The sequence below is a fragment of the Equus caballus genome, chromosome 30 (assembly GCF_041296265.1).
Source record: "Equus caballus isolate H_3958 breed thoroughbred chromosome 30, TB-T2T, whole genome shotgun sequence".
In the NCBI taxonomy this organism is placed as follows: domain Eukaryota; kingdom Metazoa; phylum Chordata; class Mammalia; order Perissodactyla; family Equidae; genus Equus; species Equus caballus.
Window position 1 is genome coordinate 37,508,558 of NC_091713.1, and position 14,961 is coordinate 37,523,518.

Consider the following 14,961-nt stretch of genomic DNA (forward strand, 5'->3'; position numbering starts at 1 on the left):
CCGGAGGGCAGCCTGCAGCTGGGCAGGGAGCGAAATCCATGAGTAGAGGAGGGGTGGGGGTGACGGGGCATGCTGGTGTGGGTGCTGCTCCCCAGATGGTCTGTCTGCTCACAGATGGCTGCCTTCCTGGGCCTGTGACTGCTGTGAGGAGCTGGCCCCGGGCCCACCACTGGGAAGAGTCATGCGATGGGCATCTCTGAACATGCCTAATATAGCCATCGCGGGGCCCTGCGCGCCACACTGCCCGTCACCCCGAGAGTGGCTCCGCCGGATGACTCCAGGCAGCAAGACCGGGCAGGAGCAGACCCTGGTTGGGGTCAGCCCTGGGCCCTCTACTCGGGTTGAGGCTTTCCCCGACCCGTCCTTTCTGCGGGTAGGAGCTTGTTCTGTGGTCAGCTGGGCATGGCAGGGAACCTGAGTGCCAGCGTCCTCCAGGCAGCCCAGGGTGAGCGTCAGACAGAGTGGGGCACAGTCGTTCACGGCTAGAGGCTTGTATATATTATCAAAATCTTATGGAAAAACAGATACACAGCTATTTATACAACAGCAGGTGGATGTGAGGCAAACTTCCGCTTTGGCATCAAACCGTCAGGTCCAGCTGCTGTCTGTCCCTCTCCCCCATCCGGAGCCCCCTCCCTGCCAGGCACTGTCCATCCAGGCCCGCCACCCCTGCCGAGTCCTCTGATTGGCCCAGGAGGGGGTTGGGGGGACCCTCAGCCCCCCTCCCTCTCCCTTGGGCCCTCATGCCCTGTCAATCATCATCGCCCCACACAGAGTGCCCCTGGCCCGGCAGCTGTGCCTCGAGGGCTCCTCAGAGGCCTGGATCCTGGCCCTGGAGGGCAGTGGGATTGAGGGCCAGGCTGAGGGACATCTCTCCTGGATCCCAGGCCTTCTGCAGCTGGCCAGCTCCACGGGCCCCGGGCACGCCGCCTTCTCAGTGACGTGCTAAAGGACTCTCCTTGTCCAGAAACCACAGCTCCATGTACAAAAAGAAGTTTTCGGAGAGCCTCAGAGACAAGAAAAGGAAAGTGAGAGGAGATAAGGCGTCCTTCCTTGAGCGTGGCCCAGGCCTCGAGCTCTCCCACGGCAGAATGAGGACAGTCACAGCAGGTCAGCCGGCGTGGGGTGGGCGGGGTCTGTGCAGCCTGGGAGGCCGGGCCTGGGCAGTCCCGGGTGGGCGGACGGGGCCTGGCAGCCTGGTCCTACTGAAGCAGCTTGGGAACCTCCACCTGTGAGGGCCAAGCAGAGACCGTTAGAGAAGGGGGTCAGCAAGGGGCCCTGGAATGCTCCTGCCCTCCCTTCTGGACACCAGACACCTCAACACACGCCTGTGGAATGAATAAATAAGCTGTCAACACAGGGAGCATTTTTCCTTTTCTGTAAGAACTGAATGTCACCAAATGACCACTGGAATCAGAACGGAGGTTGTCCTTTATCTCCTGGGGTCTAGTCCCAGGTGACGTCAGGGGGGTGAGCCAGGTGGGCAGATGACCATAGGAGGGGAGCTTTGGGCAGTAAGGGTCTCCAGAGATGGCTCCCGTGCCTGTGACACTGCGTAGTCGCAAGGTGACTCTCCTGAGGGCTGAGTCTCCCAAAGACCTTTGGGATGGACTGACCTGTAGGACTTGGCTGGTCCTGAGGGAATTAGGAAGACAAAGACCACTTTTGTTTTGGGAATGGAGGAGACAAGACCTAAGGAAGGCCTGAGGCAGGACTCGCTGGTCAGAGCTGTTCCTCCGTCTCTTTCCTCCTTTGTTTAGCTGCAGGGCGGAGGGAGAGGCTAAAGGAAGCTCCTTAAAGGGAGGGTAGAGTCCCTCTAAGGAAGATGGAGTGAGGGCTGCCTGGAGGCGGGAGGATGCACAGGATGACGGAAGTGCCCTTGACCTGGGAGTCCGTCTCTCACCTGCAGCCTGACACAGCGTCCCCTGCACGTCTTCCCTCCCTGCTGGGTCTCGCCCCCCCCCCCCCCCCCCCCCCCGCCCAGCCCCCCGCCCAGCCCCCGCCCTCCTGGCCCGCGGCCCACAGCTACTTACCTTCTTGAGCTGCTTGAGGTTGCTGGAGCGGATGGCAGCCAGGAGCTGGTCACGGGAGTTCTTCTCCTGGGCGGGGAGGACTCTGTCCCCCATCTTCCTCTGGGTAGCTGGCGAGAGTGAGTTCTTCAGGTTCTCCATGATGAGGGGTGGGGCCAAGGGAGGTGGAGGTGGAGGTGGGGCGGCTGGAGCGCCCCCTTTCTTGGGCGAGTTCTTGGGAGAGGCCTTTGGAGATGGCTGGGGTGAGGGTGTCGGGGAGCCCTTGGCCACGGCCCCCACCTTGGGCACCTCCAGCAGACCCTTCTTCTCTCCGCTGGCCTCCTGCGCCTGCCGCTGCTCCTGCAGCCGCTTCTGCCGCTGCTTGTCCATGTTGCGGCTGAGCAGGTTGGTGACGGTCATGCGGGGCCCGGCCAGCTCGAAGTGGTAGCCCAGCTTGAGCAGCGTGGTGTTCTCCTTGAGCAGCTTGGCAATCTCCATCTCGGTCTTGCCGCCGCAGATGTGTCTCTGGTTGTGGAAGCGGAGCTCGGTCAGCGTGTTGTTCTGGAGCAGGGCCCGGAAGATGGCCAGGATGCCTTTGCCTGTGATGTGGTTGGAGTCCAGGTTCAGGCTGGTGATCGTCTTGTTGGCCTTGAGCATGATGGCAATGGCGAAGGCCACGTGGTCGTCGGCGCGGGTGTTGGCCAAGGCGAACACCTTGACCACGGTGTTGAACTCCAGGGCCTCGGTGAAGCGCACCAAGATCTCGTTGGTGATACAGTCTGAGTTGTTGACGTTCACCTCGGTCATCTCGGGGTCGTTGTTCTTCACTTTCTCCAGAGGCTCGTCGAATATGCTGGGAGCCGCCTCCTCCTCCGTCTTGGCCGGCCCCTCGGGGGCCTGTTTCTCGGCTGTTGGGGTCCTGCTCTCCTCTTTGGGTTCCTTTCCCTTTAGGGACTCATCTTTTTTGACCTTCTCATCCTCCTTTTTCGGATCTGTGTTCCCAGCTCCTCTTTTCACCGTCTCCTCCTGCTTCCTGGTGTCTGTGTTCCTCCTGTCTCCTTTCGCCTTCTCGTCCTCCTCCCTCTTGCTTGCCTCCTTGGCCTCCCCTCTCTTCTCCTTGTCTCTGCTCAGACCTGGGCTCCTGTCACTCACCTTCTCCTCTCCCTTCCTTTTGGCCGCCGTCCCCTCCTCTCCACCCGCAGCCTTCCCCGCCTCTTTCTTATCCACTGCAGCCCTGACCCGGCCCTTGTCAATGCCCCTGATGACCTTCTCCTCCTTGGGCTTGTCACCACCCTTGCCATCAGCTTCCTCTTTGTCTCGGGAGAAACTTTTCTTTAAGACACCCTTCTTTGGCTCCTTGCCCTGGTCTGAGTCCCGCTTGGGGCCTGGGGTTTTTTTGCTGGCATCTCTGCCCCTTTCCTCTCCGTTCTTGGCATCTGTCTTGGTCTCAGCTTGCTTGCTTTCCTAAGAATTCAGAAAAGAAAAATAAACATGAAGAGCTGGCTTCAGAGAGAGAGGAATGAGTATGGGGACTGGCATTGGGGGCACTTATGTAACTTCCCTGGAGCCTCCAAAGGACAGTCTCCATGGGGGACACCCCAACAGGGACTGGGGTTCAAGCTGCAGAGAGCGGGCTGACACCAGACTCAGAGCATCAGGGTCACGAGGACCACAACGAACACCTGAGGAGGTTGTGGCATCTCCGTCCCCAGAGGGTCCTCAGACCCAGAACTGCCCTTTCTGTCATGGGTGAGTGAGAAAGGATGCTGTCAAGTGGTACCCTGCTGAGCCATGTTGGAGCTGAGACCAAAGGAAAAAGCACTAATACTGGTCCTCTCTTTATTTAACATTTTGAAGTTTGGTTCATCATTTAATTTTTTAAACATCAGTTATCTCAATCCCCGAGCTTTTGGGTGCCCCCTTGCATCCTGGTCTGGGTGAGCACCTCACCCACCTCGCCCAGCCCCGGCCTTGCTGCCAAGGGCAGGTCAGTGGTCCTCAGATGCTGGGACTTGACAGATGATACCTTTTCAAAGGAAAAAAAAATGGAGGGACCAACAGTGGGCTACTAACATTTTATTTTACCCAGGAGGGATATTTATCAATTCTGTCTGCCATCATCATCTCATTGAAGGAAGGCCCTAACAATAAAGGAGACAGAATAAAGGACGTACCTTACATCAAATACGTATGGCTTTTTGAGAAACCCACAGAATTGTCTTTACTTTTTAGTAAAACTTTGCTGGGGACCAGCCCCTTTGTGAGGACCCTGGAATCCGCTGGGACGGCCGGCCACAGGAGGACTCTGCCGGATGCGGGATCTAGGATTCTGGCTCCGCGCTGACCATACAGGCCGTGGGAGCGAGTCAGCAGAGCGGTGGTGGAGTGTTCCATGTAGCACTGCACCCCCGCACCGCCGCGGGGCCCTATTTCTTCCTCCATGATGTCGCGTAAAGTCTGAGCCGTATTTTGAGAGTGCCTGCCTCCCACCCCCATCGGAGGAGCCGGGGAGCCAAGAGGGTCGGCTAAGATGAGATGTTAGATTTAACCCAACTGTGATAGACACCCCAGAGCAAGGGGCACCTAAGGGAGGCTGGGATGTCCTTCCCCAAAGGGTTTTTAAGAGGAAGAGACTGTGGCCTGATTATTGTTAGGAGGGTTTTCTGTCTATCAGCTGTGCCTGGACGGGGTGTGGGAAGAGGAGGAGGAAGGTGAAGCTGCCGTCCATGTCCATGGACTCTCTGCCCTCCTGGCCCTTCTCCTCCCCGCCCCCCTTCCCAGAGGGCGCGCAGAGCAGCTTGGTCCTATGGAAACAGCTTGTACCTGTTCCACAAACACATGCCGTTGGGGACCAGCCCCGGGGCTTATTTAGCAGCAAAAGTCCTTGGCTCCTCTGCTGGAATCACGAGAGCCGGCCAAGGGGCACGGGGCCTGGTGAGACAGGGCCTCGGAATGCGGCCCTTTGCTCCTCTGCCCCACAGGCCCCCGGGGTCCGGCCGCTCTGGGGACTGGCCGGGGCTGTGGTGATAGAGCAAGGGGCAGGGAGCCCCTCTCCTGCCACTGGCTCCCAGGGACCTGGGTGTGACGCTCCGATCACCTGGCGGGGCTGGCCACCTCGCTGTTCCTTGACTGGAAACGGGGAGGGAGAGGGTAGATGAGGAAACCCCACGGGCAGCCCCCAGCACACCCCTAAGGCTCTGCCAGTTCAGCAGGGGAGCCCCCCTCGCCCCCCAGTTCAGGGCACTGTCATCGCAGACCCCACCTGCGCCAGCAGCTTGGTGGTGAAAGCTGGGGCCACAGCCTGGCCAGCGAGTCCGGCCCAAGCTGCAGAGGTCGGGCCCCCAAGGCAAAGACGCCTGCCCTCCCCTCTCCCTCCCTTCCCAAAGTGTGCTCGCCTGAGCGTTTCTCCGAGCCCCCTGGGCACTGCCCGGCTGCCCTCTGCAGAGCGAGTTCCCACACACTCAGGCCTCACGTAGACAGGGAAACGCGGGACCCAGAGAGACCAGAACTTAACCAGCTTCACCGAGCGAGTTTGGGAAAAACTGGGTTTCAGACCACATTGTCTCAGAGCAGCCATGAGTCAGTGTGACCTCTGACCTTCTCCACTGGGGCCAAGGGACCGCCTCCGCCTGCATCCCTGCTGACGCCCCGAGGCCCACAGACCCTCGCACATCAGCCTCCTCCTCTCCCCAGTCAGACCCGGCCCACTTCCAGGCCCGGGCCCCCCATCAGGACTCCTTGTTCAGCATGTTAGCCTCTCTCTGCCTTGACGCCCCAGACCCTGACCTCTGCCCTTAGTCTTTATCCAGGGCGACTCCCCATCCCCTCTTAGGGTCCTTCCTCTACCCGGGGTCCTCCGGGCTTGGACCTGCCAAGGTCTGTTCTCGAGGAGGTGTGCCAACCCTTTAAAAAGAACCTGATGAAGAACAGGCCGGGGGGTGGGGAGAGCCGGCTAACCCTGGGTTTCCTCCAGATACCCAGGAATGAGTGGGCTGGTGCTTGCTGCAGCTCCGCTCGGGCAGCCCTGGGAGCTCAGACGTTGCCTTAAAAGGAGAAGGAACCCGGAGTGCTCCCCGGGCTGGGGCTGCTGTGGAGCCCGGCTCCTCGGCACACAGCACAGCTGCCTCCCTTCTGCTTATCTGAAGGGAGGCCAGGCCAACCTCCTTGCTTCTGGAACTGGTGGTGCATCCTGGTGACCTCCGGGGGTCATTTGGGCCTGTGTTCCTGTCTCCAGGCCTCACTCGCTATGCGTCTCTCATAGCAGGAGGCCTTTAGGTCAGTTATAATGAAGAACTTCCAGAGAGCAAAGGTCCCCAGGCCTCTAGATGAGAGACCTAAGCAGCAGTTACATTTTTTCCCTTTGGGAAAAGCTTTAGGGTTCGGAGAAGCCCACAGGGGTGGTTTGGGACTCTTCCGTGGAGGCAGAGGGATGGACAGGATGACCCCTGAGAGCCTCTATCAACCTGGGACACGTCGCAGGCACGTAGCTCAGGCTCAGAGGCAAGCAGCGGCTCCTTCCTCCGTCCCCTCCTGGCCCCACTGCCGCACGACGTGGCTCTGTGTCTGTCACTTGGGCGAGGACCCAAGTTCCACGCCTTTCATATGTTCAGACGGGCCCGGGTGGCATCTTCCCGTCCCCTCGGGCCTCCTGACGCTGTTTCCTCTAGGAGTCCTGCCTGACTGAACGGAGAGGAGAGCATCTCGCTCTCTCCACTGCCAAAGGCGGGAGAAACAGAATGGACCGTCCATCCGAAAGAACTTGCTGAGGGCGAGGCCGTGGCCCAGCCCACTGGCCCTAACCCTAACCTCCCCCAGGCCATCTCTTTCCTCCCCATGACCCCTCACTGAGGAGGCACGGCCTTCCTCTCTGCAGAGGAACCCTGTCCCAGGCGTCTGCGGGCAGCAGTCTGCAACCCCCGCAGAGGAGGCACCAGGACAATGGGCGTGGGGAAGCTCATCCAGCAAGAGGTGGGGGTGCAGGATACCTAGTTCACTTCCCAGCCACCTGCCTGGGGCGGGGCAGAGCCGGGGTGGGGCAGGTGATAGGCAGGGGGTGCGCCCTCAGGTGTGACTCCCCTGCCAGGGACGCAGGTGCGCCGGTTCCTCCCCCCGAGCAGAGCGAGGAATGCTGGTTCAGAGGGTCCACGGCCAGTCTGTGCTCTGTCCCGGGGCTGCCTGGGGAGGCGTCCAGAATGCACCCGCTCAAGCTCCAGGCTGGGCCAGGACTCAGGAGACTCCTCCAGGCCCTAGCTGAAGTTCCTGAGGTCAGGTTGTATCACCCAGGAGAGCCCATGTGGCATCGCCCAGTGCTGGCCCCAAGGCTCAACCCCTCACCTCTCCCTCTGGTCTCGCACTGGTGCTCCCCACCAGCCCCCACCACGTCTCGAGCCCCAGATAGCACCCCCGCTTCTCCCAGGAAGCCAGCCCAGCCTGGCCCCACCCCCTCCAGCCACCTGGTGACCTCCTGATACCAGACACTGCAGCTGCCTGGGCCATCTGTCCACAGGGAGGAGCTGGCCACAGGCTGCAGGGCCTGACCAGGTCCCCTGGGAAAGCAGCTCCCTCACAGGGCTGGTGTCGGGGCAGGACAGGGAGCAGGCCCAGGGCTCACAGGACCAAGGGAGTTCACTTCCTCCAGCCTCCTGCTGCATGGTGTGCCAACTCTTTTATTGTTTTCCACCGAGAAGAAAGAGTCTAGGGGCCAGGCTGGTGGTGTAGTGGTTAAGTTCATGCACTCCACTTTGGCAGCCCGGGGTTTGCGAGTTTGGATCCCTGGCACAGACCTACACACCACTCATCAAGCCACGCTGTGGAGGTGTCCCATATACAAAACAGAGGAAGATTGGCATGGATGTTAGCTCAGGGCCAATCTTCCCCACCAAAAAAAAAAAGAAAGAAAGAAAGACTCTAGACTCTCCTGCCAAGAAGTTTGAGGAGGGTGAACTGCCTTTTGGGGAAAGGAGTATTCCTGGGGCTGTGGTCCTGGGTAAGGATGGCAGTGCCCGATTCCCTTGGTCTCCGGGGGGCAGGAGTCCTCGGTCGGGCCGAGGCCAGCTCATCAGACAGAGCTTCAGGTCTTGTAACAGCTCCCGGTCTAAGATCCTGTGGGTCCACAGTGTGAGAGCTATTCTGCCACCATCCACACGACAAGCGACGTTGGAGGCTTGTGCCCCCTCATCCCAAAAATGCGGGCCCAAAGAAAGCTTCCCACATGTCCAGGGCTTCAGAGGGCGTCCAGGACGGTCCAGGGGCCGGCGTGCCTGGTAAGCTCTGCGCTGAAGCCCAGGCCCATGCCCTCCTGGAGCCGAGGCAGGCCACCCTGCAGGCACCCTAGACGACCCGCTGCCCTTCACCCCGGCCTGCCCAGCCGGTGCAGTGCTCTCCAGGAGCCGCCCACTGGGCGCGGGTGAGGCACCCACCCCCCCCCGGGGCGGGGGCAGGCTCCAGCTCCGGGCAGCACGTCCACAGGTGATCGGGCCTCATCTGGGAAGGGCGCTGGCTTTCCAGGGATGGGCAGGGCAAACCCACGTGCTGTTTTGGCTGCTTCACACGGGGTTACGACTCGCGCAGCCTGGTGGCGGCTCGCTGGGCAATGACAGTTCCTAGCCCTTTGTACAGAAGAAGGAACCGAAGCAGGAGCAGGGTCACGGTCGTGACCTTCGCCTGGGTCTCAGGTCTTCCTTTCCCCGTGCGTCCTATAAGCTGTCATCGTGGTTTTAACGACCATCCGCGTTACCATAGCGTCTTAGAATTAAACCACGGAAGGTCACCAGCTTTGGACACTGCGCTCAGGAGCCGTGGCGGCTTCTGCGCCGGGCGTTCACATTTCCCCATTTTGCATCAGGTCATTCTCAAGTCACGTCAGATGAGTGGAGGACTGGAGCTCAAGCTCAGGTTTCTAGGCTTCTAAGGCACCTGGTCTTGACCACCAGGCTCCACTCCCGCCTGTCACAGTGAAACCCCCAGGAACAAGTCTGCGCTCCTGCTGGGAGCTCCCGTCAAAGCCCGCAACACAGACCTGACCTTTGCCACCTGGGCGTCTGACCATTCCATCAAACAGATGCTTACGGAGCGACAGCTGGGTGCCGGCTCTGGGCTCAGCTCTGGGGCTGCAGAGATGGAGGGGCAGGAGGCTCTGCAGAGCTGGGAGAGGCCCCAGCTCCCGGGTTTCCTGGCCACGTGGGAGGAGGGGCCATCCCGCAAGGAAGGGCTGTGGCTTTCGAGGGCAGGGTTAGGGGAAGACAGCCTGGCGAGAATGGAAATGGGGATCCGGGGGTCCGTGGCCCATTGTGTTTCTCATTTCCCTCCCAGCAGGGTGAGGGTCCCCAGGCCAGGGCCTCCACCGTCGGCCTCGCAGGTTGCTCGTTTCCCTGCCGGTTTTCCAGGATTTGGCAACGAGGCTCTTAAACTAAAAGGGTCTGTGTGGTTAACTCTGGGGCCAGAACAAAATAAATGCCGGTGCCGAAACCGTGCCCCGCCCCACAGTCAGGATTCGAGGAAGAAACCCGAAGACGATGAGATGGAGTTTGAGGAACAGACGATGAGATGGAGTTTGAGGAACAGAGCGGGGCCAGGGGAGGAGGCCGGCTGGACACGAGGGAGATCCGTCGGGTTTCTGAGAGGAGAAGGCCCTTGCGGGTGGTAATGCCTGTGGAGCACGGGGCCGGGAAGCCCCCCTGGGAAGGGTCTGAGGGGGTCCACCCAGGCAGAGCCCCTGGAGCTGATCCCAAAGGAAGAGGGGGAGTTGGAGAAATGGGTAAAGAGCGGGGTGAGCTGAGGAAGGCCCTCCCCTTCGCAGCCTTGCCCACCCTGCGCCTCGTCCCCAGCCCCGTCCTACAGCTCTGTGCCTCCTCAGCCAGTTAACCCCACCCGTCATCCAGGGTCACGAATGCATCGAGCATGGTCTGCTTCCTCCCCGACAGCTCCCTCCCTTGTCTTGGCTCGTATCACTCTGTCCCTTTGTCCATCTCCCCTCAGAGACCACGGCACAAGGATGCTTATTGTCCACTGGATCCCCAGCAGAGAGCACAGAGCCTGGCACACAGTGGGTCCTTGATAGACAGCTGTTGAATGAATGAACGAGTAAGGGAATGAGTGAGGGAATGAGTGAGAGAATGAGTGAGTGAGCCAATGAGTGAATGAATGCGTGACCTGCCACTGACCACGTCAGGGGCAGATTCCAAGGCTGGAATGCAGTGGGCTCAGTGCCCAAACTGGCCGGAGGTTTGAGAACCCCGGACCTCACCTTCTCTGCCCGGTCCAGACGTGTTACCGGCCCCCCAGCCACGCCCCTGACCCTTTACCCAATAACACAGAGGCTGGTGGGGCTCCAGGCACGGGCCTGGCTGGAGAGGCTCACCTGGCACATGTGCCAAGGCAGGGCTCAGGCCAGGGCTAGGGCTGCTGGGAGAAAGGACGTGTGTGACTCCATCCCCCTCTGGAAAGATGGCCCAGGGCTCTGCCATCGGCAGGAGAGCATTTCTAAGCTCTCCAGAAGAGGCCAGACGAGGCCGACCCAACCCCAGGTTAGACCGTAGGGCACACCCCTGTGTATGTGACACTTCCTGGAGTCCACACTGAGAAGTCCTCCTGGGTCTGCGCTGCCTGCTCCGCCCGCCCACAGCCTTGAGGATGTCCAGAGCTGGGGGGAGGGAGGTGGGAGCTGAGAGGCAGCTAGCAAGCCAGGCCAGCTCCCAGAGCCTGCCCCCCAGTGACTTTCCTTAAAGGAATGCGGTAAACAAGAAGCGCAGCCCCACGGGGCCAGAGGTGGGGGGGAGCCCTGACGGCCATCTTATTCTCCATCTTCACCACTTTATCCCAAAGGACTGGGCAGCCGGGGAGAGGTCGAGAAGGCTTGTTTGCTTCAGGCTCGGAAGCTCACCCCAGAACTGTCATCCATCAGCTCGTTTCTTTAGTGGCTTCTCTCCGGGCTGCTACTCAAACCACGATCTTTGAGGACAAGGCTAAGTCCTAATGACTAGATCTCACCCAGATCCCCACTGACGGTGTTGCTGCAGAGGAAGCTGTGTGAGCAACAGCGAGACTTCAGTCCTGCTGAACGCGGACGTGCAAGAGAATTTTTTCCTCTTTAAGGCTGAATAATATTCCATTGCATGTATAGACATTTCGTTTATCCATTCATCTGTGGACACACACCGGGGTTCCACTTTTTTGCTTTGTGAATAACGCTGCTGTGAGCATGGATGTGCAAATGTCTGTTGGAGTCCCAGCTTCCTATCCTTTGGGGTGTACACCCAGAAGGGGCATTGTTGGAACAAATCCACATTCTGACTTCTCTGTGCCACCCGCCTTGAGTGTCTCACCTCCAGCCTACCCAGTGTGTCAATCACATTCCTGCAAATATCCTCAAACGTGGGCACACCCCCCCACCCAAGCCCCAGCCCTGAGTCTTGGAGGCCAGGCTGCCAGTCCACGCCCCCACCGCCGCCTCTCCCGCAGTCTCTCCTGAGTGATGGTGACGCTGAGCACCAAGTCCAGAGCTAGAAGCCAGAGCTCCAGTCTCTGAACCACAGTCCTTCAGAGGGTTGGCGCTGCGTGGGAAGCATTTACAACAGTGCGCAAAGCACACGGAGCGCCCAGGAAAAGTCAGCGGTCCCTGCCGACCCACGTGCCCTAACGCCCAGCTCTCTGCCAACCTCCAAAGCACCTGTTGGACTCTCTCTCCCTTCTCAGCCCTCTCCCCCCACCCCACCCCCATTCTCAGCAGACACCTCCTCCGCTTACTCCCAGGAATAAACAGAAACTCACCCGTGCGGACTCTCTAACTCCTTGCCATCTAGCCTGCAAACCCCCCTCCGGCTCGTCTCCGTCCTCCTGGCCTCGGGAGGAAGTGCATCCCTCCTCCTGCTCCGTGGGCTGGCTCCTAGCCTCCTCCCTCCACGGAGCCTCCTCTCTCTCCCCCAGCCCTGACCGCTCCCTGCTCCCTGGCTCCTCCACCACCTTGCAGACAGCTCGCCCCCCACGTCCATCAAATCCCCGCCTGCCAGGTGCTGCCCTCCGTCTCTATCCTTTCACTCCTGAACTTCCCCAAAGAGCTCCTTCTTAATCCCTCTTCATCCCCGGATCCCACACGCTCTCGCCTCAGGCCCCCAGTGTCCCATGGACCTTAGTCTCTCCCCGCTCACAGGGGCCCTCTCACTGCTAGATCGATTTACATCGTTTATTCTTTATCTCGCTCGGCTGCTTGGGAAGCATTTGGCCCTGTCGCCCAGGGCTCCCTCCTGACCATCCTGCCTGGTGTCCATCGCGCCTCCTGGCTTCCTCCAGCCCTCCCACAGCTCCTGTCCAGTCTCATGCAAGGCCGGCGTCCTCATGTGCCTCTTGAATATGGGGGTTTCAAGGTCTTATTTGAGCCTGTTTTCACCTTTAGACCTCCGCCGGGTGACCTCATCCACTCTGATGGCACCACTGTGTCCTATGTTCTGAAGTCAATGGAAGCCGTATTTCTGGGCCAGACGCCACTACGGAGGTTCAGACCCTCATGTCCAACTGTCTAAAATCTCGGCTGGCATGTCCCAATGTCCCCCAAAACTGAGCTCCTCTCTCCCCACTGCCGGCCTGCCCTGGCTCCATGCCCTCTCCTGGCCACTGGCTCCTCCAAACATCCGAGGGCTCAGCTCAGAAACCCTGACGGAAGAGGATGGGAGGGGCAGGTGGGGGAGCCGTGCGGACCCCTCTGCACTCGCTCATCCCTCTCCCCGTCCCGAGGGATCTGAGGGGCAGGCTGTGAAATCGACCTGTTTATAAAAGACCACTCTGTCCCCTTCTGTTCCCTATACACGGACGGTGCTGCATCCTAACACCTCTTGAACAAGTCCTTTCTCCCATCCTCACGGATGTCACTGTAGTCCAGGCCACTGTCCCCTGCCCCCGGGGTTACCACAACACCCTTCTCACGGGCTTTGCTGACCTGCTCCAGGACAGTCTGCACACGGCAGCCATGGGGACCTTGCTGAAGTGCAGAGCCCTCAACTCACTTCCTTACCTGCAACCTTCCAGTGGCTCCCCAGGGCCCTGGGGACAAAGTCCAGACTCACGGGCCCTTCCTGATGTGTCGCTGACCTCCGTCGCTCAGTGCCCTCTCTTGGCATCTGTCCTTGCCAGCTCCACTCAGCCCTGCTTGACTACTCTTGGTTCCTGGGGGCAGCCAGACCTCTGGGCTTCTGCAGTAATATTCTCGCTACGTGGAAAGCCCTTCCTCCCTTTTCCTGGTAAATTCCTACCCGAATTCCTAATCTAGAGAGGTTTCAGCTTAGCTCTTTAATTCATCTGGATTTTAGTCTGGAGTATGATAGGAGGTAGCAATCCATCTCTTTTTCCCAAACAGATATCCAATGTCTGAACTGCTTTTATGATCAGAAAAAACAAGAATTGTTTTATAAAAAAAAAAAATCATCCTTAAATAATTCCGTTTCGTAGCAAAAAAAGAAAAAACAGAAGTAACCCAAGACCCCTCAGGCCAGTGGCGGGGAGAGTGACGGAAGGGACAATGGGGACAGGGGGATGCCCGGTGATTCCAGTCACCCAGCCCAGCTGCGCTGTGCCAGGACCGGCTGCAGCGCCCGACCCTCACTGGTTCTGCTCTAGCGACTGCAGAGTCAGCCCCAGCCCCACCTCCACCTCCCGTGTGAACCCACCTCCACGGTTCATTTCACCTCCCAGGATGGTCTCCGGGGGTTTGAGAACCTGGGAGATGAGGCCGTTCTCCGAGGCCGTCCAGCCTGGGGTCAGGCTCTGCATGGGGAGTGGGGGGCGTCGGTGTGAGGGTCTGCCTGCCCTCCTAGGTGAAAGGGGGGGCAGGTGTATCCTGCAACAGACAGGGGTGTGTCTGTGCACACCGGGCCCTGAGTGTGCCACCAAACTCTGTCAAGGGTATGGTGAGTCTTGACGGCTCAGAGTCTTTAAAGACAACGATTTCCTGCGAAAGGATTTTAAATATTAAATCGGGGAAGCAGACCTGGCAATGAGGGGCTCTGTGGGTCTTGCTCCCCTCCCGAGAGCCCGAGAAGAGCCACGAAGAGGCACCAGCAAGGAAGATGGGGGTTGGGGTGAGGGGATGGCATTCTGGCCTGTGGGGGTCCGGCGGGCCGATGGGCTTGGGTTTGCGGTTATGAGGACCCATCTCCAGGGGCTCAAGGGCCTTGGGGCGGATCTTCTCCAGGGTGAAGGGTCACCCCATGCTCTCTGCAGGCCTAAGAGTTCAGCCAACCAGTCTGGTGACTCATAATGGGAAGCCTGTAGCAAAGCCCATTTTTGGAGAAACGGGGAAACCTCTTTGGAGAAACAAACAAGTCACTGCAGTGCTGTGCGCTCTGAAACGCTGGCTGCCGCTTTCCGCTCCTTCACTTCATCGCAGCACAGACGAAAACCCAAGTGAGTCTGCAAAACTCTGTGCAGAGCTGCTGAAGTGGAAGTCGTTTGTCCCCGAGGACCGCCCTGTCTTACTCAGGTCCCAGGGGGTGGCAGGAGGAACATGCAGTCCTCTTGCAGCCCTGGGGCTGCCAGCAGGCGCCTGGCTGTCACAGAGCCCCCTCCTGCCGGTTCTAAACAGACAGACTCCAAAGCCCAATCAGGGCTGGAGTCGCGGGCCCCTGCTCCGAAGGGCGCCGGGCTCCGTCCAAGGCTCTGCTGTCGCCATCTTGAAAGTCTTCATCATTCTCCAACAAGGGGCCCCACATTTCAGTTTGGCACTGAGTCCTGAAAATTCTGTCGCCAGTCCTGGGCCTGACAGGAAAGCAGGAGCAGAGGATGGTGAGAGCGAGCAGATCTCTGCCTTCCTGCGTTCGCCATCTCGGGAATGGCATCCATGCCGCCCCACCCGACCTCAGTCAGTCTGACTCTTCCTGCTCCGTCTCCATGCCCCGTCACCCCACCTTCCCGAGGTATCTCAGAGCGGCCCCTCACCATCCCGCTGCCCACGCTGTGCTTGGCG

At 59.6% G+C, this 14,961-nt stretch overlaps 1 protein-coding gene and 1 long non-coding RNA gene across 2 annotated transcripts in view; one reads left to right on the forward strand and one right to left on the reverse strand.

Annotated features, from left to right (window-relative positions):
- Nucleotides 1–475: 475 nt before the first annotated feature.
- LMOD1 (leiomodin 1) overlaps nucleotides 476–14,961 on the reverse strand; it is a 35,196-nt gene continuing 20,710 nt past the window's right edge. The window contains exons 2-3 of the mRNA XM_001495117.6: nucleotides 2,034–3,473; nucleotides 476–1,229 (exon numbers count right to left, since the gene is read on the reverse strand). Coding sequence (XP_001495167.2) covers nucleotides 1,203–1,229; nucleotides 2,034–3,473 — 1,467 coding nt within the window. The 3' untranslated portion in view covers nucleotides 476–1,202. The remainder of the gene's footprint in view (nucleotides 1,230–2,033; nucleotides 3,474–14,961) is intronic.
- On the forward strand, nucleotides 1,124–4,215 carry LOC138921575 (uncharacterized). Its single transcript, XR_011434247.1, has 2 exons — nucleotides 1,124–1,767; nucleotides 1,836–4,215. It is a non-coding gene; the product is annotated as an uncharacterized lncRNA (long non-coding RNA).